Source organism: Panthera uncia (genome assembly GCF_023721935.1).
Source record: "Panthera uncia isolate 11264 chromosome A3 unlocalized genomic scaffold, Puncia_PCG_1.0 HiC_scaffold_11, whole genome shotgun sequence".
Lineage (NCBI taxonomy): Eukaryota > Metazoa > Chordata > Mammalia > Carnivora > Felidae > Panthera > Panthera uncia.
In genome coordinates, this window is record NW_026057578.1 from 62897029 (window position 1) to 62922975 (window position 25947).

The 25947-nt window shown below is 43.4% G+C and overlaps 1 protein-coding gene across 2 annotated transcripts in view; it reads left to right on the forward strand.

The window, feature by feature from the left end:
* CAMKMT (calmodulin-lysine N-methyltransferase) overlaps positions 1 to 25515 on the forward strand; it is a 404175-nt gene extending 378660 nt beyond the window's left edge. For both annotated transcript variants that reach the window (XM_049651437.1, XM_049651438.1), the window contains 4 exons: positions 354 to 428; positions 7891 to 7954; positions 18922 to 19053; positions 24932 to 25515. In XM_049651437.1, coding sequence (XP_049507394.1) covers positions 354 to 428; positions 7891 to 7954; positions 18922 to 19053; positions 24932 to 25009 — 349 coding nt within the window. In that variant the 3' untranslated portion in view covers positions 25010 to 25515. The remainder of the gene's footprint in view (positions 1 to 353; positions 429 to 7890; positions 7955 to 18921; positions 19054 to 24931) is intronic.
* Positions 25516 to 25947: the final 432 nt, after the last annotated feature.

The window sequence follows — 25947 nt, forward strand, 5'->3', positions numbered from 1 at the left end:
TTTGATCTCAATATGTACCTCATTGATGTTAAGAGTCTGGACTCATTGTAATGACTACGGTAAAAATAAGATGTTTTTCCCTGGTTCATCTACAAAAAAAAAACTATAAAAACTAGCACAAGCTTAACTATTGTATCTAAATAGAGAATTCTTCCTCTTCTAGATTTGAAGACTAAGTAAAATACAGAACAGACAGTTACATCCTTAATTTTTTTATTATACCTTTTGAAATAATTTGTATATACCTTTTAAATAATTTCAAGTGCCACAAAAAATAATGTTAATAGCTCAAAATCAAAAGTTAAAAAAAAAAAAACCCTAAGTATAATTTTTAAAATCTTTTTCTCCTCAAGCGTTTTACGATGGGATAATGAGACAGATGTCTCTCAACTGGAAGGACATTTTGACATTGTTATGTGTGCTGACTGGTAAGTACATAAAAATCATAAAACTCCTGTTAGAAAAAATAGCTTTGCTGGAGTAATTGGGCTGTGCTGCTTTGCTGACGGCTAAGCCAAGTCAACAAATGAAGCACAAAGCCACCTTAACCTCAACAAATTAATATTCATCTCCATGTGACAGTTATAAGGTAGTCTTCTATCACACAGTAACTTCTACCACATTATTTCCCAAAGATTGATTTTGAGAAGCATTTCCATTTTCTGGAATTGCCTCTGTTTCATGCTTGACGTATCAGTAAATGGACGACTTAGGCAAATTGCAAATAATTATGGCTCGGAGAGGAATAGTCTGGAGAAAAAGGAGTTTATCAACACAAACAGCTCAATTAGCTTACTTCTTAGGAGAGATCTGACTATTGAGATAAGGGAATATAGGTACATGTGTGTACACGCACGTATATGCTCCTACAAATAAACGTATTTGTGGAATATCTTCGGGGAAATATCTTTTCTTAAAATGTATGTTTGTTATCTAAATTTTCAATGTATTCAATTATGATGTTTAATTATACACAAAACAGGAATTATAAAATTACATTTTATTGTTATGCAAATAACATTAAAATCTCTGTCAGGTGCCTGCGTTTTAAAAATAATTTACATTAGATATTTTGTCTTCTCTTTTAGCTCAATCTACTTATTGTTAATGAGAGCCTGATCCCAAGTTGCAGGATAAATATGTATCAAACCTTAATAATTATCTCAAATAATCTTAGGTATTTTCTTCATGCACGTCGAATAAGAATTATTTCACCATACGGGAAACGTTGACAGTTCTAAAGTATTTTTTTCCCTGGTAAGAGTAAGATGTTATTTGTCGTTTTATCATGGTTTTATGACACTTTAGATTTGAAAACACAAGTTCGGATTTTGAAGAAGTTCTATTGTATCAATCAACCCAATTACGAGATCCGGAACCTGGAGACAACTTTCCCCAGAGAGAAATGGGATGAAATTTTCAGGCCGTCATTATTATTATTATTATTATTATTATTATTCTAAATAAGATTTTCAATAGGTAACTCTTCTACGTAAGGGAAAAGAAGGAATTTGTTCTGTTTCTAGTTTTCCATGGCCTTTTAGTGTCTTTGCACCCAATTTCAGAAAACCTTGTTCCAAAAGAGGGAGAAACAGATTTTGGACTAATCGTTGGTATGGTGCCTAATGTTATATCCCTCATCTGATCAAAACCAAGGCACTAAAACTTCACCATACGATTTGAGCAAGTAATTTAGTAACTGCCTCTCCTCACCAAATATGAGAAAGGATCCTCCAGGTTTCATTGCACAGGTGAAGATAATGCTGGCAGGATTAGATGAGATTAAGCATGAAAGATCAGAGAGCAGCAGGAAGAGGGAAGCAGGGAGGCATCTTCTTGGAGGTTTAGACAGGGTCGCAGGCGTGGGCTCTGATATGTGGAGAAAGTCAGGTCTGGCTGGGAGATTTAGAGTTAAATGTGTCCCTTACACAAATATCAGAACAGCCTGGCTTTGTCAGACCCTGTGCTATGGACACTCACACCATGTCATCCTATTTGTACCAGAGAGACAAGCAGCGGAAGTAAGATTTAAGCTCTTTTCTGATTAATGTTCTCAGGTTAAAAATAGCCACACAGCATGTTTGAGAAATATCTTTTTTTTCCCCTAGTGAACAACAGGGTCACGTACAACCGGTATACATAATGCATATTCAGTTAAGGCTTTCATTGCAAATACATAACATAGCACAATGTTAGATGTATACACACACACACAGACACACACACATCTAGGAGCTATGTGAGTATTTACGGATTCAAATGAACTAAATATACCAAGTTTTATTTTATAAATGGCTTTTCTATGCGTGAGTTGTTAAGTTTTTTTTTCCCCCTGGTGTCGTAAGTGCCAAAATGTCAGCCTGTTTATAATTTCCCATTTGTAAATGTGAAACATTAAGCTAGTCTCACTGCAATGCCGACATTATTTCCAAAAGAAATGCTTTGGTAATAGTCTCTCTTCATATTCACAGGGATGGGTAAGCTGCTTAGAAACTTAGAAAGCACAGTGATATTTTTAATATGCATGTTGTACACATAGCAGTGAAGCAAAGGCTCCGTGAGCTCTTTATGTCCTGACGGTTTGGTGTTGCTCTGTCAGTGATTGGCGTGGGTGATGCTTCTGGGGACGGGCAGGCAGACCATGCTGCATTTTTTTTTTCCACAATGTTACAGAGGAGGGGAAAAGAAAAAACAACTCTCTTTAGACACCACCTCCAAGATGAAACTTGAAATACTCAGTGGCAGAAATAGGTGCCACGCATAAACAGATCACACTGCCGCACACCGTCCTTTAGTTATTATCCGTGAGATCTGGATTAAGGCCATAGGAATATGAAGCAAGAGTTGGAGTTCAAATATTAGGTTCATGGATTAAATCCTTACTGAAGCATTTCCAGCAAGGGTGGCATTGTCTGATTCTCTGAATAGCTAACCAGTGGGACTGCTTGATCCCATTTACATGAAAACAAACCCCATTCACAAACCTATTCCAAACCCACGTTGCGGTTCAGGGAAAATGCACATGATTACAAGAGCGAGCGGGTGATATGTTTATGTTTTTAAATCATTCATATATTCATATATTTACATTCAAACATTCATAAACCTGTGGGCTGTGGGGGAAATGACTTCTTTCCCAGAAGAGACGGTCTCCTTCGCTCACGTCTAAATTTAGGAGCTCCCCAGATTCTAAAATAAAGAGGCAAGCTGCGAAAGCGAGCCAGTATTTCACCATTCAGCATTTTTGACAATGAAATATAGTTTCATGGTTCAACAGTTTCTAAATAACTTGTAAAATGTCAACTTTGAAATAAACAAGAGGAAAAAAATTGAGGTACACCTGCGAAAGGATGCTGTTGACAAACATCACAATATTAGAATATTTAACCACAGGTGTAGAAGAAAAACCTGCCTATTAAGTTCCTCGGTTGACTTGTTTAACATCGAATTTAATGTAAGAGTTCCTTTCTACCCGAATGCAGTCCAGCCTGGTCCTTGCTGAGTTTAGATTAGCACATGATTGTTAATTTTCAGCCTGCCTTTCCAGACTCCTGTTCAATCACAATAATCTCAGAGTCTGGAAGTAAGATTTTTTTTTTTTTCATCCAATGAACGCTTTCATTCAGTGTTCGATGGCTGTCCAGTTTATTGTAGCTCTGCAATAAATAAAAATGATTCTGTATGTTTGGATTCTCTAAAGGCTTGGAAAGGAAGTCTAAAATGCCACCCATAGCCTGATGCATCGCGCTAGGTCCGCAGGACAGTCAGCACTGTGCCTGCAAGCGCCGTCTGAGACTTTGTGGAGAAATGGAGGAAGGTTACACCACCCCACTGGCTCTCTTAGCATTTTTACACTATGTATGGTGGGTTGTTCCTATTTTCTATTATTCTAAATGATGAAAAAAGTTTGATTTTTAAGGTGTGTTTGTGGCAACAAAAAAAAAATTTTTTTTCTCAAAACAGGCTCTAGAATATCTTTGTTTTCTTCCAGATGCTGTGCTCGTGGATAGTTCTAAATCGCAGCCTTCCCACCTGAAAAACTCTTTAACCCAAATGCGGCCAGCCCTTTTACCTAAACTCAGCCATACCTAAAACTCAGTCCCAAAGAAGATAAACAAATTGTCAAAGATCTGGCACCCTAAGGGGTAGCCCCACAGGCAATCAGACCCCCATCAACCCTGGCTGCACAGCAATCAGTTGATAAATATTGATAGAGGCCATTCTTCTGAAAGTTAAATCTTTAACTTAGCACATGTCATCTTAAAGATTGCATAGAGACCTTCCTTTCTGTGGATACTGACCGAGAAATGTCTCCTTGTCCACTGCACTTATTAATTAATTTGTCTATGAGTGGAGGGTTGGGTGCTCTGTGCTCTGCCTAAAACTCTGATTCTAAGGGAGGCGGTGAAAATGGCCTAGCACCTTTCCTTTGTCCTGAAATCAGACCAGATCAATGGAACAAAGCAAGTGTTGATTCCACAAGTGCATTATATAGAGGGCTGTGTGTGTGTGTGTGTGTGTGTGTGTGTGTATTTTAATAGCCAAACTAGTGCAACTGTCCATGTATTTTGATCAGTAACAGAAGGGAGAGTTGAAATGGTATCTCCATTCCAATCAGTGACCCACTCAGCCTTTTTTAAATAGATCCACTTAAGCTGCTGTTGTTCTCAGAGCCCATTAGGACTTATTTAAGGGGTGAATTTTCAGGAGATTATACATCACTCCCACTAAAGCACATTGAAATTGCTCATATGATGTATCCTACAAAGCATTATACATTCTGCCTCAGAGCTAAGTAGAAAGGTGAGCTGCTTGGAATCAAGACTTATTAGAGAACTGTAAGAATTACTTTTGGGAAATTTGACTTGGAAGGATGGAGTAGACAACACTGCCATTCAAATACCTGTGTGGAATGGGTGCTTGGGTGTTAAGGTGCATTTTCCAGTAGGCTGCAATATTAATATCTTTGTCATGTCACCAACGTTGAGTGGAAACAGGGCTTTATAAGGTTATGTTTTAAGCTCAGTTTTTAAGGTGCTGATTATTTCTGACAGTCTTACCAGCTCATAGGATGCACAGGTACAAACTGAAGAGCAGTCTTTTGCTTAATGTTGCATATCATAACCAGCCAGCTCTCCTACGGGCCTGAGTAACTGACAGAGATATTGTCCCACAATGATAGTCATTTTAAAAAATAAAACCAGGGTGCTTAATTATTAAAATTTAAGATATTATTGGGGCGCTTGTGTGGCTCCATCTGTTGAACATCTGACTTTGGCTCAGGTCATGACCTCCCAGTTCGTGAGTTCAAGCCCCACTTCAGGCTCTGTGTTGACAGCTCAGAGTCTGGAGCCTGCTTCGGATTCTGTGTCTCCCTTTGTCTCTGCCCTTCCCCTGATATCTCTCTCTCTCTCTCTCTCTCGCTCTAAAAATAAATAAATAAATAAATAAATAAATAAATAAATGAAATTAAAACAAAATTAAGATATTATTACCTCACTAAAGAATAGGGTATACAGTCCTGAAGAGAAAACTTTAAAAAAGACCAAGATAGAATTTGATTCCTTTCTTTTTTTTTTTTTAATTTTTTTTAACGTTTATTCATTTTTGAGAGACAGAGAAAGACACAGCATGAGCGGGGAAGGGGCAGAGAGAGAGGGAGACACAGAATCCGAAGCAGGCTCCAGGCTCCGAGCTGTCAGTACAGAGCCTAACGCAGGCTCGAACCCACAAACTGCAAGATCACTACCTGAGCCGAAGTCGGATGCTCAACCAACTGAGCCACCCAGGTGCCCCAAACTTGATTCCTTTCTTATCAACCCTTAATGATTATTAATCACTGACTAATATGACTTATGGGCAAGTTTTTGTAGCATTTGAATTAGACACACTCTAAGCTCTAAGATTTAGTGGGGTTTTTTTGTGTTTTTTTTGTTTTTTTTTTTTTTTAATGGAATGATAGGAACATTTTCCCCTGGCTCACCCTCAGGTTGTCCTGATTGATGGATGGAGCGGGATAAGGTTCCCACTCTAGATATGATTTTAGCTCATCTTTAAAGGATTCTTTCTCCGATGCTCAAAGCATCCTTTTATAGAAGAACCTTCTACTGTACACGTCATGGTGAAACCCAAGCACTGACTTCCTAGCAATTTTTCATACACTGCTCTCCCCCACTCCTTTCTCAAATGAGAGACTTGGAAGAGAACCAACCTAATTGGTGGAACTTTCTACCCAAGTGTTGGTTCTTCCTTGACAATTCCTTAACAATACCCGTAAAGAAGTGCGGACAGCCTGTTTGAGGGTCATTGAAACCAACACCGTACGTAAGTTGCTCGATTTCAAGAACTGTGTTTCTCTACCAGTCAGGCAGTAAGCAGATACTTACAGAGAGTACCTTCTGGGTACGTATGTTGGTTGTGCTAGAACTTGTAGTGTGTAAATGAAGAGAGACCAGGAGCTCCTTGAGGATGGGAACTTTGTTTTATTCACAGCATGTCTCCAATGCCTAAAACAGCCCCTAGTATGTAGTAGATGATCAACAAATATTTGTCACCTAATATTTATTATTCATTTGATGCCCACCACAGCCACGTAGGTGGGCGTTTATGGACCAGGAAACCGAGGCCTCGTGTGAAGCGACGTAGCCACACATAGTAGAAAGTTCAGAGCCAGAAGTCTATTAAACCCTGCACTGGCCTCCCCACTTGCCTGCAGTTTGACTCGGCACAGCAGCCCTCCTACTGAGAGGTGGTAGTCACGCTGAGTTCAGAGGAGGATGATGAGGCAGGGCCCTCGAATCTGTGGTGTTTACTTATGCTATGTGAGGACCAGGGAGGCCAAATCAGAGGGACCCACACCAAACTGCAGCATTAGAAACGGGAGGACGAGGCTCCACTTAGGCCCCTTATGAGGTGGCTGATTCACAAGGCTGCTCAGTGCTTTAGTCCACAAGTCCCAGATAAGACAAATCTGCCCCAGGTTTCCAAGAGCAGGCCTGGTAAAGAAGGCTTAGCCTGACCCAACCAAAGGGGTGACAGAGCAACAAACGGAAATTCTCAAAAGAGGGGGCGTCTGGGCGGCTCAGTCAGTTAAGTTCAGGTCATGATCTCATGGTTCATGAGTTTCAGCCCCACATCAGGCTCTGTGCTGACAGTGAAAAGCCTGGAGCCTGCTTCAGATTCTATGTCTCCCTCTCTCTCTGCCCCTCCCCTGCTCATGCTCTCTCTCTCTCTCTCTCTCTCTCTCTCAAAAATAAATAACCATTAAAAAAAAAAGAAATTCTCAAAAGAGAAGAAAAATGAAAAATCACAGTGAACTCGAAAAAAATCAACATGGAGGTCAAAGGAGAAAAACCCTGTGTGATACCTTGCCTAAACCTGGTCTTTGTTTCTGGAACTGTTTACTCCTAGGTCAGTGGTTGAGTCTGACCTCAGTGCTGCTGTTAGTCACTAAAACCCATCACCACCTGAGATCTGTTCTGTGGTTTGGGCATCAGAGGGCTGGTGTTTGTTTCTGGAGGGTGGCCTCATAGTGCCCTCCGTTGGCTGATGGCCCAGGTCTATATAAACTAGGCTCTCATGACAGGAAGTGTTACATCTCAACCAGATGATCCCCCCAAATGGCAGCTTAGAAATTGTCCCTTTGTCACTCACACATGACCCAGTCATGTGTGAATCCTGGCCAGTTGCATGTTGATGACTTGGCTTCGGGTGGATAACACCAACCACAATATCTTTTTTTGTTCCAGTGAGACACTTGAATGGAAGGAAACAATTTCTCCTTTTTTAGTGTTGAGTAAACATGTGTAATTAGTCTTGTACTTATCTCCATTAGTATCATTAGACTTGGAACCCAGTTTAATCTGGATTCTGCTCTCTTCTCAATGTCAGCCTGTTTCTGGACCAGTACAGAGCCAGCCTTGTTGATGCAATAAAGAGATTACTCCAGCCCAGAGTAAGTATGTTTCTATTTTCTCCTGAACACTGGCTTCAGAATAATTAGTCTGTGCACAAAGATGGAGAGAGTAATGGAATGGCAGGATTAATGTCATGTAATACTTTAATACTTATTATGTCCAACTTCAATTGGGTCTTCTGATCTATCAGATTCTTTCCTAATCACAACTAGGAAACTTCTTACCCTTGGCCTTCTGATAAGGAACACAGTGGGTAGTAAAATAAATGAAACCGCTTCAAAGATAGTGTGAGATTATTTTTATCAAAGAATTTCTTGAGTCTTTTCCTTTGATAACAATATCTTCATATTAAAGTAGAAGTATGATATTGAAAGTTTTCTGTTGACTTCTGTCATTTTAAATGCCTTCAATGGTAACCTTTGTCATTGGGTATTTATTTATTGCAAAAGAATATTTTTTCTTTTTATTTCTGTTTATATCAAAAAAATAGGACTTCAGATGAATCTGTATATTAAAAGTTCTTTGCTTTAAAAGGAAGCCATTATTTACATATTATAAACATTAGGTCACAATGAAGCCAAGCATGGCATAAAATATTGTGCACATTTTTACATTTATATATCCATTTATGCCTGTGAGTAAATTACAGAGTTTGTAGCCATTCTTATTTTGTTGGGCTGTTCCACTAAGCTAGGAGGTCCTACAGCCTAACCGGAGAGTTAATATACATCTATTTAAAGTAAGAAAACAAGTTTAAAGCTCATGCATTAAAAAAAAAATCTTATAAGTATGTAAGACTCTTGCTGTGCCCTAGGAATTTAAAATAGGTTAACAATGTTAATGCAGTTCTAAGACAGGTACTCATATTTGTCTGAGAAAGGACTGCAGCGTGTGTGTGTGTGTGTGTGTGTGCGCCTGTGTGTGTGTAAAAGTATTTTCTAAAGTTTTGTTTCAAAAGTCTTTTTAAGAAGGTTTGCTCTAGTTCTCTGACCTCGATGAGACTTATGGACTAATACCTTTCAATCTTTCTTTTATATCTTATTCACATTGAAGGTTCCCAGAGCAATTTGATAATCGTCCTTTGCCTTATGCTGTTGCTTTTTATTTTGTTATCTCTGTGTAGCTCAGAAACTTTAAATAGGCCTCTCAGAGGAGTAACCACAGCTTGGTAAGTGGTAATCAATTAAATTAAATTGGCCTTCTCAATTCCCCCTGTGAGGTGGGTAGTAGGTCTTGAGGCAAGGAAGGGGCATGCTCCAAGCTATTGATGGCTGCTGCCATGGTTGAGTGAGCAGCCCAAGTTGAGGGTAGAAGAAGGAATTGGGAGCCTCCTCATCCCCCCCCCACCCCCACCATTAGCCTTGGGTGATTCTTGTGAGCACTTGCAAGGTCAGGATTTTCAGAGAGGGCATGGAGATTCTTGGATGTAAAGGCCTCTATGAAAATGTATCATACATAAATACAATGCTTTCAAGGACTCCTGGATCTCACGCTGCACAGACAGGACTTCACCAACACCCTTCAAAGCCTATTTGTGGCAAATGCTCCATTTGTCAGAGATTTGCATGATTTACCTAGGATCTATTGTAAATCTTTCAAATGATTTCCAATGGAAAACCGTCCAGGCTGTGGATAGTCCTAAACGCGGATTGGGCTGGAATCTCTAGCAGCTTCTTCTACACCCTCCAGTAAACCCTGAACCTTGCCTGAAGTGTGGCTCCACGGAGCAGCCCTCCTAGTGACAGCTGATACTCACCGTTAGCTTGAGAAGGACGAGGCAGGACCCTGGAGTAGGTGGTACTTGCCCATTCTACGTGAGGAGCAGGAAGGCCAAATCAGAGAGGCCTGCCCTGAACCGCAGCATTCGAGATGGGAGTAGGGAGCCTTGCTTAGGCCCCTCATGGGATGGTTGATGCCCAAGGCTGCTGGGTGTTCTCGCCCAAGGTGTCAGAGACCCACCATGAGAGGGGAAATCCAAGTTGTGGGTGGCACACGGATATGCCCAAATTACCGCCCAGGAATCTCCTCCCCATTGGAAGCAAGGCACTTGCACTTCCTGGGCCTCCACCAGGTGGGTGGTAGAAGGATCACATAGACTTGGCAGTGGCCACCAGGAGCTCCGTATCTTGCACCAGTGGGCTGGTTACCCGGAGCGGGGGGGGTAACCAGAGCAAAAACTGACCCCTTCCCCTCTTAGGTCTCAGGACTGGCTGTTCTGCTGCCATAGGCTCTCCTCCTGCGGAAATCACTATCTAAGACTAAGAGAACATGAGAGGTTTATTCCATTACAATTAGAGCTGCTTTTAACGTTCTCTTGAGCCCAGACAACTTCTCCATGGTTTTGTGGCCCTGGTGTTAAAAAGGTGTCACAAGAGGCCCACAAAGAAACAACTTGGGGGGCTCCATTAGTGGATCCCAACTTCTGGGTTCAAGGCTCAGCAAATTCAGTGGGAGATAAAAGCCAAGTTCTCAGGGTGCTCTGTGAAAACTATTTCAGCCAAATGCTTCCAAATGCCCAGGAGGGCCCCAGTTTCTGCTGGGAAAGCAGGTAAAGCTAGAGGGTGAAGTCACAAATATCTGCATACAAAACCCAAGTCTGCTCTTACTATCAAGGCTCTCTGAGCCCAGAGTTTCATCACCTCCGGGTGAGGGAGGAGTAAATCTTACCTCCTCCTGATGTAAAGTATTTGCATATGTAAATGCCCAGCCCAGTGCCTGGTGCATGGGATGTGCTCCAGGATGAAAACTGGCTGTTTATTATTGCTCTATTAGCTGGTCAGGGTTAATACCCATGAGACACTTGTCCAAAGGGACACTTGACTTGGCCGATGGAGGGTGGTGTGGGACGTGAATCTAGGCCCAAGTTCACACTAGCAGGCTCTGGAACTCAATCTCTCTCACCAAGTCCTTCTTCTGGAGGGAAGGTATGCTTGTTCTCTGGAGTCTGAAAGTTTAAGGTTCAGATGGGCCACTTACTGGGTTCATCTCATGAAGCCTCAGTTTCCCCCATGTGTAAAATGGGGAGGGAACAAGCCAACGCATCAGAAAGCTTTAGCACACACACACCACTGGCTCTGAATATATTTTAGCTCCTAAAGAAGAACCAGAGAGACTTTCTGACTGTGGTGAGGACAGAATATTTCCTTGCAGATATGCCGGTGGGAGGGGAATACACCATTCTCTTGACCCAAACTTTGGTGATTTCTGCACATACCTGGACATACAGCGTCTCCCCTGCACCCAGGTCCTGCATGCCTTGCAGCAGCGGGTCCCTCGGTCCCAGGAGGACTGTCCGCATGGATGAAGATGACACTTTTGGCTACAGATAGAGTGAGAGGAGAGAGATCAGTGCTAGATGGCAATAACGGAGGAATTGTCACGTGAGGTTTCAAGGGGTGAGCTGCGGGAAGAAATGAACTCTGCCATTTGCGGGTATGTTCCTTGATTTCTAGCTAAGGCAAATCAGCTGTCTGGAGTCACACGATCCAGAAGCAAAAAAAGGTAGATGGAGAAGAGGAGTTTCCCTGCTTTTCAGATTTTGAATTTTTTTTTTCTTAATGTTTATTTATTTTTGAGACAGAGAGAGACAGAGCATGAACGGGGGAGGGGCAGAGAGAGAGGGAGACACAGAATCGGAAGCAGGCTCCAGGCTCTGAGCCATCAGCCCAGAGCCCGACGCGGGGCTCGAACTCACAGACCGCGAGATCGTGACCTGAGCTGAAGTCGGACGCTTAACCAACTGAGCCACCCAGGTGCCCCTGCTTTTCAGATTTCGTAGTGTGGTCATGAGTGAGAAGAACAGACCCCAGAGAGAGCTGAGCCACCAAGGTGCACTCCCGGCATGGCACAGTGCCGATGTCAAATCCCAGGGCTGAGCTTAGATCCTCAGCCAGATGGGCACCTGTAGTTGCAGAGTCATTACACGAAGCCCCAAATTTCAGCAGGAAATGTTTTTCGCCGGCCCAAATGGGAACTTTCCTCAACCTGCTGGTTGAGAGAAGCTATAGAACACTGGCGTCCTGCCAGAATGTACTGGGAACTCTCTAGCAAACTTAAAAGGTGAAAAGAAAAGAATAGATACTAAAAAGGAATGAAATTGGCAAAATGTACTTATTCTAAGAAGCAATGTTGCTCCAAAGCGTCCCCTCCCCATCTGTTTCCCTTCCATGAGTGGCTTCTTGTTGCTGCTGATTGATAGGTGACCCCCTGTTGTTGTGTTCTTCAAAGAACATCAGCAATGTCTGATATCAGAGGACCAGAATGTAATTTAAAATATAGCCACAGCAACCTGCAAGTTGAACTTTAGCCTGGAAATGACAAGCCACAAATGGCATCTACTAATATATCTCTGAAATGGCTTTCAGTGCAGGGAGGGACACCAAGCCAGCTAGACAGTCTGAATTTACTCAGAAGCACAAAGAGATGGATGGGGATGCCATGTTGACCGCTCTCCAGCTCGTTGCCGCTAACCAGTTGTTGGGAATTCAGAAATGCCATCTTGGGATTCATTTAACCTTTAAAACTGGCCCTAACCACCAAATTCCTGGAGCCCTGCTTGTATGCCAAGAGTGCTATGCATGTAAATCACGGACATGGTTTTTGAAGAGCAGAGATTTCCTCCTCCTCCTTTTTTTTTTTTTTTTAAATCCAACATCTCTGCATACATCTGTACAAACCTCTGTTTTTGCTTATCTCAGGGAAATGCCTTGTGAGTGTGGGTTCAGGGCAATGAACTGAGCTGGTGCTGAAGGGCCCTTATTTTCCTGTCTGCCAGCTGGGTCAGAGACCCAACAAATCCTCCCTTGTTCTTGGTGAGAAACCGGGTTCAGCCATACCTGCCTCTCCCAGTTGTAGGAATAGAGAATCTCCAGATTGTTTTAAGACCCTCAGAGTAGGAGGCTGGCTCTAGAAGTTCTTTCCTGAAGTCTACCCAGGTGCTTGTTCAGCACATGTAGTACTGAGTCTCTGCCCCCAAAGAATTTATAATCTGGTCGTGGAGATGTACCACACTCACAGGTGGAACCCCAGTGGACAGTGAAAAATGGCCTACAAGAGCCCAGCCTTTGGTCATATATAATGCGATGCTGAGTTTATTTGCTTTGACAGTCTTTGTAATTTACACCTTCATTAGAACGTGATAGTCAAGATTTAGACTCTGTCTTGATGCAATAAACATTTGTTAAGCAACTACGAACTACCCGGCACTCTGCTGGGAATGTAGGGTAGGGGTGTCAATATGTATCATGAGCACTCTGAGAATCTCAGTTTAGCAGATGAGTGCCTGAGCCACCAGGAATTACAGTGCAGTGTGATGGGTACTGGGGAGGAGGTACACTAGAAAGAGTGACTGACTGCCCGAGGAAGGTTTCTGTAGAGGGAGTGGCCTTTGACTCTGGTCTTTAATAGTAAAGCATCCTAAGCTTCAAGGGAAGGGGACTGAAAGGAAGCATCCCACATCCCAGGTGGAAGGAACGATGCTCCCAGGTACAGGGCATGAAACAGCATGTTGCATTCTGGGGTCAACAGAAAGTTTGCTCTGACTGGAGTGTGAGAATCTGTGTGGTTTGGGGGTTAGCGTTGGGAGGGGCAGAAGATGAGGTTAAAGAGTTAGTTTGGGGTGCCATTTTATGAAAGGCTGAGGACACTATGAGAAGAAACTGGGCTTTATTATATGGGCCATAGAGAGCCACTGAAACTGTTTGAGCAGTGGGGTGGTCAGATGTGGGTTCTAGAAAGATCGACTGGCCCGCATAGAGGCTGTAGTGGAGTATGAGAGAGCTGGAAAGCAGCAAGTCTCCTCAGGTCACCATCGTGGACCAACTTGTACATGAGATTGAATAGTTAGGAGCTAAAGAAGATCTGAAGATGGAAAAGAGAGAATTGAGTGGATATTTACTGAGGAATTATTCAGCAGACATTTACAGAGTACCTCTCAGATGCCAGATGCTGAGATGCTGTGCTAGGACCTGGGGATAGAATACGGTACAATGGAATCTTGCCCTGAACGAGATCCCAGTCTAGTGTTAGAGACAAACAAGCAAGCAATTACCTGATGGTGTGTTAAGGATATAGCAGAGGTGTGGGTGAGGAAGCAGAGGGCAAAAGTGGCTAACAGGGAGGAGGCACAGCATTGAGGCCAGGGATGGTCAGCAAAGACATCCCAGGGACAGGGTGTCTAATCTGGGTGCTGAAGGAGGAGTAGGGTTTACCAGGCAGACAAAGAACTGGGGGGTAAGAGAAGCATTTCACCCAAGGGAATGTTTGCAAGTTTGAAGACACATGGGGTCCATGAAAGGGCAAGTCGGGGGACTACGACGAGTTTGGCCTGATTGGAGCTCAAAGTGGGTATGGGGGAGGGGCTAGAGCCGGGGCTGAAGATAGAGGCATGCGTCGGGTCATGCTAGACTTTGCCTGCCTTCCCAGAAAGGTGGGACCCATGTCATGGTTTTCAACCTCTTTAAATGGGAGAAGCCTTCGGTCAAAACGTTTTTAGCCATCACCCCAATTGTAAGACAGATAAAAGTGAAGCAGCTGTGGTTAGATTGGATGTGAGAATATTAGCACTTCTGCTCTTGGTCTCATTTTCACCCTCCCATGTCACCCTGGACACAACTCAAACACAGTCTGAAAATCATATACAGCAAATGACACTGACGCAGGTGTGGCATTGGAGGGTTTTACAGGCAATGCCACAATTCCCTGGTTTCCAGCTTCATTTTGAAGGTGAAGGGTACGGAAATGCTTGGTGCCTAGTAGGTACTCAGTGTGTTTGGGTGGGAGGATGGGGGTGGGAAGGGGTTTGTGGCCAAGGGTACGAGTTCCATTGTAGACAGAATAGGTTAAAAGTACTTTCAAAAGGCCTCTGGCTGGCTCAGTTGGTAGAGCATGTGACTGGATCTCAGGGTCGTGAGTTCAAGCCCGTATTGAGCATGGAGCCTACTTAAAAAACAAAACAAAACAAAACAAAAATCAACTCCTTTATCATGGGGCGCCTGGGTAGCTCAGTCAGTTAAGCTCTTGATCTCAGCTCAGGTCTTGATCTTAGTGTCGTGAATTCAAGCCCCGAGTTGGGCTCCAGATGGAACCTACTTAAAAAAAAAAAGTATTTTCAGAACATCCTCATGGAGAGATCTGGTAGGCACCTGAAAACATGGGTGGGCCCTGGATGAATGCTCTAGATAAATATTTAGAAGTGTTGATGTATCAGTAAGAGCTGAAGTCATGGACTTCCATACGATTGCCTAGAATCGAGCACAACAGGAAGAAAAAGTAGGCAGATCCCTGGAGACCAAGGGGCAGGTGGAGAAGCCAGGGAAGGGGGTTGAGAGAGATGGAGGGGAGGAAGCAGGCAAAGGCAGCATCTCAGAAGCCAGGTAAAGAAAAAAATAAACATAAGCTTAAACATGTAATCGGTATTTAATAGTTGGTTGCCTGGAAATGAAACAGGAATAAAGGCATTTCACCAGCATAACGTATTCCTTTTAAAAGAAATCTGAAGCATACTTATTTTTTCCAGAAGCACACACCCTTTAATATATGAGTATAGATTAGTGTAGCAAAATAACAACAACTGAGCTCACGATGTAAACAATATCATTGTTGTTTAGTGGAACTACTCCTCTCTCCTCTCCAGGGATAAATGAATTCTCTCAAATTTCTGCCCATCAGTCAAAATTTTACGTTCAATTGAGTGTTCATTCTGAGTTTAAGATGATTCTAGGACTTCAAATGCCTAGAAAGTTGGGCTTTGGTAAATTGAAAGTAATTTTTCTAAAGTGATGGGCTAATTTGAAATCTATATCTCTTTTTCTTGTTTTGATTTTTGCAGCCTAAATTGTAAGCCATATTCCTCTGATTGTACCAGTGTCCTGCTCCACTGGGGACAGGGGAATTCTAAAATCATTCCTTATGGGGTGGATGCTGGCACTCAGCAGCTGTTTATTGAATGAATGGATGATGTGCTATTGTCCCTCCTAAATACTGATTCACACCTCAAAGGTGTCTGTCTGTATTCAATAAAGTGAAAAAGAAAGCATTTTAAAACTCAAAACTACTGCTCACCCTTTCTCTTTGTTGTGGGCACAGTATTGTGCACAGAATGCTGCCCTCTGAAATCCCATCAGACTCTGTAAAAGCTTCCTGGGGAAGATCATTTTTCAAGAATAAGCAATAGAATGTGGCCTTCGAATTCCCTAAGACTTGCATTTCTCACATTACTCAACATCTGGATTTCGTTTATTCTCTCGACAAGTATTGACTGAGAGTCTACTATGTGCTAGGCACTGAGAAAATGCAGTGAATAAAACATTAGAAGATCCCGTTGTCATGAGCGTCCGTTCTAGCCGAAGGTGACTGGCAGTAACAAACAGGGATATAATGTGTGTTAGCGGTGATGAGCACTAAGAACAAAAGTGAAGGGGGGAGGGGAGGGGAGCGTGATGGGGAAGCAGCTGCTGTTCTAGAGGGTGGTTAGGGAAGGACAGATAAGCTGGGACCCAGAGAGGGAGAGATGTCTGGGCGGAGAGGAATGCCATATGCTTAGCTGGGTCCCCCTACAGCTCACCCTGACCAGCAAGGGGTGGGGGTGGGGGTGGGGAGCGTGTGCTTATAAATGTAAACACCAACCCAGCCAAGAGCCCTGTAGCCCTGTAAACATTATGATATGTAGCTCAGATAATAACTGTTAAAAATCAACTCTTCAGGGGCTCCGGGCTGGCGCGGTTGATGGAGCATGCGACTCTTGATAACAGGGTTGTAAGTTCAAGCCCCACGATGGGTGTAGAGATTACTTAAAAAAATAAAATAAAATAAAATCTTGAAAAAAAAATCAACTCTTCAATTTTAACTGTGAGACAATTTTTGCAGGTGACTTGAAAATAAAGCAACTTCCATTATTCACAGAGCCAGACTGGCAACCAGCTCTTAGAAATGACTAAAATGACCCACTAGTATTCCTTTTTTTTTTTTTTTTAATGGAGACTTTTGCTCCCCTGCCGAGACCATGTATTATATCCAGTTTCACATCAAAATGAATTTTTGCTGCTAAGTTTGAAAAACGCTGAAAATAGCAATTAATATTGGAAAAGCTGACAGGACCTGAAGTGTGGTGGCGTGATTGGTGCTGATATAATTATGTGCCTGAGTGTGCACATGTCTGTGTAAACACAGTATGAAAACACACCTGATGTCCAGGACACTATATCAGTGTATTTTCTGGCAGGTGGATGAGGGAAAGAGAGGGACAAAGAACTGATAGAATCCCTCTGGCATTGTTAAGTGGTGTAGATGTCTCTAGTCTTACATTGACATAACCTTGATTTTCAGATTATTTTCACATTCGTCATCTCATTCGATCCTCACAACTTACTGGAGTTGGGGGGGGGGTGGGGGGGGTTGCGGCTTCGTTCTTCCCGTTTGGTGAGTGAGAAACCTTGGTGGGTCGGCTGGGATGACTGAGGAGACTGGATTATGTCATCCCCAAGGTCCCTTCTCGTTCAACAGTTCTACGGCTTTTTTTTTTTTTTCCTTCTTCTAATTTTCCTGAGGTGACAGTTGTGTCATGGTGGAGACTCTTTTAAGCCCAGAACATTTTCTGCCACGCAATTCCTCGTCTTCTCCAAGGCCTTCACTGCATGTTTAATCATGTGTGAAATGTAATGTCTACCACACAAGGTCATTGAGGGTACCGTTGATGGGATGGAAGGGAAGGTTGGTGAAGCACCAAACACACTGGTAGCTATTATTATTATTATTGCCATCGCTATTGCTAATAAGGAGGCAGTGTAGTGTCGTGGAGCGGGCATCAGCCCTGGAGTCCGGTAAGTTTCCAGTCTTTTGCCGGTTGTGTCATCTTGGCCAATTATTCAACCATTGGGAGCATGCTGTAAAAATGGAGCTGATAACACCTCCATTACCGGGTGGTGTGAAGAGCAAATGAGGCCAATGGAGCGCCTATCCCAGATGCTCCATAAATAGGTGGCAGTAATAAATGAGAAACCACCTTTCATAAGAAATATTTTCATGACTCCCTCAAAACCTGAAGAAGCATTTGACAGAGGTGAAGTATAACCTTGAAGTTAACAGAAGCGTATGGTCATCTTTTGAACAAAAAGAAAGGATTTGGAAGTTGAGCTCTTCTGTGCATGTCTCAGAGGGCGCGGAAAAGTCCGCTTGCAGCCAAGGGTCAGCAAACGGACATCGTGGAGTCTCATGTCCAATGGCCTTCTGAAATCCAGTGTAGATTTTACTCAAGTCCCTCCATCCTTTCCACGGCAACAAGCTCATGAGGTTGTGCAGTTTATTTGGAAAAGCCCGGCGACCCTCATTATACCACTTTCTTTGAAAAGCAATCATTTGAGTACCGTAAGGAGCTGCTTTGCTCTAATGATGACTATCATGAAGGATTCGATGAAGTTGGAAACCAAGATCTGGTAGCCTTGTCTCTGACAGCATGGTCCCGGAGAAGGCTGGTGGTAGCAAAGAGCAAAATTCTTCAATAGAGATTGCACTTAGCTGTCTCTGTGGAGAATTTTTTGGAACTGAGTTCTCAGGGCACAGTAATAAACTAACGTCCCTAGGCGTCCGTTGCCACACACACACTGGAGCAGTGTTGTGGACAAGCTGGTAGCTGCTAAGGAGTCACAAGGTGGGTAGCACTTCGTGGACCAGTTACTCTAACATCTAGTTGATGGTTTGAACCACTGGACCCAAGAGAGGTGTGTGTCGTACAGAATACTGACTCTGGGCCACATTTTATTTATCAGATGCGTTAGTTGAAAAGGGAAAGACAACAACGTTTGAATGCGAAATACACGTATTTTTTCTTGCTCGATGTATATCTGTCCTCGAAATTATTCTCGCTGTGAATGCCCATCCTGTGTGGATGTCTCCAAGAACAATTGTGTTTTCTACCTGAGAGCAGTACTTTAAATGCTTTACCCAATGTTTGTTGTGTTTGGTTGCCTTCCAGGTTTAAAATGTGTGAATTTCCTTTTTAATGTTCTAGGGGAAAGCAATGGTATTCGCCCCACGCCGAGGGAATACTTTAAACCAGTTTTGCAATCTAGCTGAAAAAGCTGATTTCTCTATCCAAAGACATGAAAATTATGATGAACACATTTCAAACTTCCACTCCAAGGTTAGTTTTCTGCTTATGTTAGATAACACTTTAATCCGCATTGCATTTTGAAGAGATCATGGTCTTTTTGGCAGGTAACCTAAATATTTGATTAAAGCACTCCTTAGGTGTGCTGCTTCTGAACAGCTATTTGTATCTGATTATTTTTGTGTGGTAAAGCCATCTTTTATCTTTGCATGTCTAGAAGGATTTTACGGAAACCATTTCTGTTTACTCCTTTCTCTGAAACAAACTAATCTTTTCATTCATAATAGACTAATTTGTAGGATGCAGGGGAGGTGGCATAGAATGAATGATAAACAAGCATTTATATTTTAATGAAAAACCTTCGGCTTTTAAGTAGGTTAAATGCTCAGCTGCACTGAAATAAATAGAAGGTGAATGTCTAATTGTATCATGTTGGACTGTAAATCTTTATCTCTGCTTGCTTTATGGCTGGGTCAGTTGGCAGTTTGAGACTGTTAAATCTCATACAGAATTTCACAGTTGTGAGGTTATATGTCAGATCGAGGAGCTACAAGATTTAGGTCAAAAGCACTTATCTGAGAGTGATTTCTAAGCTTGCTTACATAAAGCAATGTTATCAGCCTTTTTATTATTTATAAGTATAGAGCAGTATAGGACACTGAGAGGCAAGCGTTCCACTGAAAACTTTTTAGGAATCTCACCTTTGCTAATACATATCACACTTGCTAGTCTAACATGTATTACTTCTGTAATTTTGTGCCTTACAGAAATCTCCCTTCTTTGAGCTAGTCTGACCTTGGCAAGAGACTTTGAACTTGTCATGATTTTGCAAGTTGTGAACGCAGAAAAGTTAAGCCCTGACCTTAATTTTCTCCTGAGAAAATGGGAAGAGCATTCTTTATTACCCAGGACTATGATATAATGTCGAAGTATGTTGACTTTTGAAAAATTATATGCAAAGTGGATCTGATCTTCAGGCACGAGAAAGAAAATCCTTACTTTGTGGAGATGGGTTCACTCTTTTGGGTGTCTAAGGTTTCATTTAGCCCCCCTGGGGGTGGGGGTGGGGGTGGGGGAGGAAACAACGATGCTTTGCGAACTGAAAGGGTTAAATCACCTCCTCTGCCTGGTGGGATTGCCCTTTGCTTACAGTCAGAAAGTAAAAAGAGAATGGTGTGTTATTCAAATCTGACCTGCTTCTCCAGAATGAGATTTTTCCCTTTTGCAACCCCTCCCCAGAATAAAAGGAAAGCCTCTGAGGGCTTTACCAGGTAGGGGAAGGGTCTCTCCTCTACCCAAAGGGACAAAAACAGCCTTCTCTCCTGGATCGGGCTAGAGCTACAGGGATCAGCCTGTGGCTGCTTAAATGCCTTGTCATTCACCTTCCCCCTAGAACAACAAATGCTTTCAGTTTCTCAGTCACATCAGGAGACCAAAGGCAAGGGTTTGTCCACCAGCGGAGAGGGTCAGCGTTGTGCCTGATACCCTCCGTGTTCCTCCCTGCAAGATTGGAAGTGTGCTGGGCCACGTGAGTCCTTCGTGGCCACGTCTCCTTTGTCTAGAACTTTAGATTGTCAGCGGCTAGCGGACAGCAGCTGCCTCTATTTTCAATGCTGTACACTACCCTGCTAAGCATAGCACGGTCCATAAATCGCTAGACATGCCTCTTGTATTTATATTGTGTCATGTACCCACAGGTAGGTAGTACTCCGTAAATAACCATGGACTGATTGGTCCCACGGAAGTAAATTTCCATAAATAACCAGGCGGCCTTAGTTTTCATCTCTTCATGAGTGCTCAAAAGTTAAAACTCTCCACTTTGCTGACCCTGGACTAAGAAACAGTTTCCCTCCTCCTCAGCTTATGAGGAGTTGAGAGTTGCGTGTGGCTCTCAGAGAGTGGAGCCGCCAGGCGAATATTCTGCAGGGTTGGGGCGCCCCTGACTACGCGGTACCAACGTGAACCCAAGATGTGTATTTTTTAAGGATGGGGGGGGGGGGGGAAGGGCAGTTGCAGCTGGTCTGGTGTTCTAGCAAAAGAGCGCCTCTGGTCCCTTCTGCCCCGGAAGCACAGAATGCCCTGCCCTCCTGCTTTGGGCCGCGGCGCGGATAACCGTGTGCCGCCTGGCTCCGGCTCGCACGTGGAGGTCTCCTTTGCAACCGAAGGCCGCCCAGACAGGGCCGCGGGCCAAGGCGGAGGGAGCGGGGAGCGCCCCTGCTCCGCGCCGAGCCCCGGTGCTCTTCTCCGGGGCGCCCCCTCGGGCCCCTGCCCGCCGCCCGCCCCGGGGCTCCGAGGACGCGCTGGGGACCGCGCGGCCGCCGGGAACCTCCACCCTGGCCGCTTTTGTTTGCCGCGTGCTAATAGCCAGGGCTTAAAAGTTTTCCATCTTGCGCGGCAATCAGCTTTCTTCCTCTCCGTCTCTGGCCAAAGCCCCACGGTCCCTGGGCCGAGCCTGCTCGCAAACGGAGGAGCAGCGTTTTCCTTCGGGCTGCGTGTTATCCTCTTAGCCCTACTGTGTTGGAATAGAGCGTAACCAGCTGGAGGACTGTAAGACGCCTGATAATGCCGCTCTTTTCCGCTGTCCCGTCTTAATCTTGTTACACAAATGGTTGTGAAGAGATTCATGAATTTTAATTTCGCCCTCTGCATTAGTGCCTCACGTCACTCATACACAGCTGGCTTCTATGCTGAGTTTTCCACCCCTCCTCTTACAACAGGGGAAAAAATTAGTTACAATCTTGGCAGTAGTGGAAGGTAAAAAAAAAAAATCTACAGATTTAGGCAACCACCCATGAAGCTGATTAACAGTCAGTGATCAGGAGGAACAGCTTTGCCTCTTAAACTTTTCACCTCTCATTGTTAACTGTGAAATTTTATTTCCGTTAAAAAGCAAGCCTGTAATCAAAACGGTGCCATTCTGCACTTTTCTGCCAGTGCTTTTGTTAAATTGTGCCCACACCATGCAGCCAGCGTGCTCAGGAACCAGGCGGCCGAAGGTGTGGTGTTTTAAAAAATATTGCCTTTCTGTTCTTCCAGGCGACGGGGAAGAAAAATAGAACACTTCCCTCTCCTTCCCAACGTCTTGGTCTCCTCCAGGCTAGGAATCCCGTGCCTTGCCTGTGTCTCAAAACCTTTAGGATGTTAAGATAAGCAAATTGTTTCTCAAGGTGGAGACCTCACTTGGAGCTTACTGCTGGCTTGAAATCAGTTGATAAAAATACTCTCATTCATGCAGTCTTTGAAATCTACATGCCACAGGTTTTGGGGTTTGTTTCTGTTTTTGTTTTTTTAACTTTGGCAAAACCACCGGTGTGTTTATTTTCTGTATTTTGTAGACTTCACCGTGAAAACAGCCTTGGGCTCATTTGTGAAGTCGGTACATTGTGTTAAAAGCATGGCCGTATTGCACTTCTGCTTATCTATTCAAAATGCCACTTTACAAGTGGCTGGTGCTTATAATCTGTGTGGTGTGCTGTTGATAATTGTGGATACTGTAAAGGGTAAACAGTCTGAACTCTGTCCCTAGTGCTGCTGCTCGCTCAGCACAGTGGCGAGGCTGAGCGTGTTACATCCAATTATGAAGTAAAGCATAATGTTACTAATAGCCGCTATGTAATTTAGTTGGGTCCTCAAAGACCCTGTTTTAACCGATGAAATTGAAAAATTGTTTTATTCGCAATTTGCTTTTTGTTCATTTTTTTTCAAGGTGGTTTTCATTTCTTAAAATTGTAATTATCAATTGAGCAGAGAAGTACAGCCTGGGCAAATGGAATTACTCTTAGACCACATCACATTCCCTCGTCGACAGCAAGTATTTCCCAACAGCCTTGTGTGTGTTCAGGTGCCCTGACATGACAGACTTGGTTCAGAAATGATCTGGTGCTGGGGTGTGGTGATGCCTTTGAGGGGCGTTGGTTCTTCCCCGTGGCAGGAAGGGCTCACAGTCAGTGCGGGGCTGGCCCCTGGCCCCTGGCCCCTTCTAGCAAGGAAGCCTCTGCTTTGGCCTCCAGAGGTCAGCACAGAATCCAAGTTAAAAGTGATTTCTAACCCATATTTACAGAAGAATTATTTATCCCACATATTACCTTGGGGACTATATAAAGAGCTCATTTGAGTCTCTGTATATTAGTGCATTGTGAGTGAGTAGGTCAGCTGACTCACGCTGAGTAATCAACTTTCCTCCATCCCCAATCCCTGAGGAAGAACCGAGCTAGCCTGACCCCCTCTTCCCTCTGTAATGTATGTCAGCGAGCTCCTATCACTGGGGCAGCTGGCAACAAAGGTATTTACAGCTGGCAGGCCCTAGGTAGTGGGTTTGGATTGGGAAGTTTGTGAAGCCATTTTCTTGGCCTTTTTTTTTTTTTTTTTAAGAGTGATGTTAAGGGACCGTGTGTTGGGGATTAACACTGTCACTACTTTGGCGGTAACAAAATTCCAGGGGATCTTTCTAAGTAGGCAACTAATCATCTGTAAACAAAGCAAAGTCCCGTCTAAGAAAACAGAAGGAAGTTACCTCAGTGACTGCACACCATCTTTTCTTGTGAAAATGGATTAGAGAGTACAGGCGAGGTTGGCTTTCTGTTCCCCAGTGAGGGAGGTAAAGCCGGCCCCGTTGCTCCTGGTCCTTACCGGTGAGGGTGTGTCACAGTTTGGGAATATGATTTAGAAGAAACATGAAAAAATTCAAGTTAATATGCCCCAGACCTATACTAATCCAGGAAAGTGTCATGTTGGAGCCATTCATGTAGCTCCAACTACATGAGGGGGGGGGAGGGTGAGGGGAGGTAATCTGATTCAAAACAATAAAAGAATTGGTTCCATGTATTATTAAAAGAAATAGTTATTTCTGATCCTTATCACTTAAAAACTGAATTAACAATTGGCTCAGAAACGCCGATGTCAAAATACTGATTTTTGTCTTTATAAATAGCAAATTATTTTTTGCCAGGAGAAATATAAATATGACCGTCAAAGTCTTCTGGCCGAATGAGGAAAAGAGTACTCTAGATTTGAGAACCCTGATTGGATTTTTAAAACTACCACGGAAAGGCCCTCAGAACTTCACCTGAATGGTATCGAAGCTTGCTGCTCTATTGTTGGACTCTGTTTTCCTCCTCAGAGAAAAGAGTTTTTGAATTATCATTAATATTAATGCCCGCTAAGGAGCAGCTGGAGAGCCTTTGAAATGTCTTAGGCCTGGAAACCTGTCCCTTGTGCCCAGGTGCTGCCAGTCTCCAAGAGATCTGAAATGCCTGGCCGCCTTGCTCCTGGGGCTCAGGTGTGGGACACGGTAGACCAAGAGCAGAAACTTCGATGCCAAATGGCTGGTCTGGTGCAGATGACTGAGCCTCCAGCTTTCCCTTCACTGAAGTGCCTCACAGTTCATAGAGGTCACAAATACTGTCTATTTATGAAAAAAAAACCACCCTGCTCTCCTCCTTTCCTCCTTACCTGCCTGCCCCCCCCCCCACCCTCCCAGGAAACATCCCAGCCTGGTGCATGGTACTATCATGCCAATGCCACTGAAACTACTTTGAGTTGCTTTTTTGTGATTTATTTTCCAGAACAATATATTCGGGTAAGAAGTCTTCGTTGCATTCGGCATGAAAAACTACTGGCAAACCCATAAGAGACTCTTGAATACAGAGAACAAACTGAGGGTTGATGGGGGAGAGGCGGGGGAGAGGGGAAAATGGGTGATGGGCATTGAGGAGGCACTTGGTGGGATGAGCACTGGGTGTTGTATGCAAGCGATGAATCATGGGAATCTACCCCCGAAACCAAGAGCACACTGTATACACTGTATGGTAGCCAACTTGACAATAAATTATATTAAAAAAAAAAACAAAACTACTGGTCAAAATTCCTAATCTGAGTCTCCTTACCTTTTTTGTTCTGTTATTGTTTTCAGTTGAAAAAGGAAAACCAGGATGTATATGAAGAAAACCTTCATTACCCGCTTCTGCTTATTTTAACCAAAAATGGATAGAAGATTAAGATGTTCAAAAGGCGAAGAAAACACCAAGCGCACAGGGAATATTTTCACAAAAACAGAAGTCTGGGATGGGAGTTTTTTTTAAATCCTCCCTGAGGAGGCTCCCTGAGGCCCCCTGAGATTTGTGAGCCCCCCCCCCCCCCAACCCCCACCTTTGCAAACATTCCACATGTGGGGTTATGGAGTCCACCTGTCCTCACTCACATTATTTCCAGCCTTGCTGGACTCCTCCTTTTATCGTCTGCTCTTCTGGTGCCAAACCTTTGTTTGTCTTCAAATATCTATAAACAGCCTGCGATTTGAATTGGACGTATGAGAATCCTAAATATTTTTCCTTTTGAGACAGAATTTCTTTTGGTTGATTCCCACTCCCGCCAGCCCTTTTAGAAAATATCTTGGTCTTTGTTTTATTTTGTGGTGGTAGTTTTTAATCTGTAAACAGCTAACATCATGATTCTTTCCTGGTTGAGAAAAGAAAGAAATAAAGGCATATCTTTCTCCCCTCCCTCGAATTAATTGTATTAAATCTGCCATCTTTTTTTTTTCTGTCTCTCTCTCTCTCTCTCTCTCTCTCTCTCTCTCGTTCTCTTTTTCCTTTTCAACAGGATGTTTTTTTCCCTGTAGATGTATAAGAAATGACTACATCAGCCCAAAGCCTCATAAACTGACCGTTTGTCCTCTGGACACAATAGCGTGGCCAGCCCTCTGCTCCTCCTCTCCAATTATGTGTGATTAGTCTCAATGTGTTGTGTCAAGGAGGAGGAGTGTGCTGAGTGCTTATTATCTGTTTAGGTACAAGAAGAGCACATTTAGGCTCTGACTATGAATGAAAAGTGAGCCTTTATCGGGGCTCACATCTAACTGCTGCTATTCTCCAGGCCTCTTTCAAAATAGGTCCTTTCCAGAGAAATTTTGAATAAATGGTTGCTAAA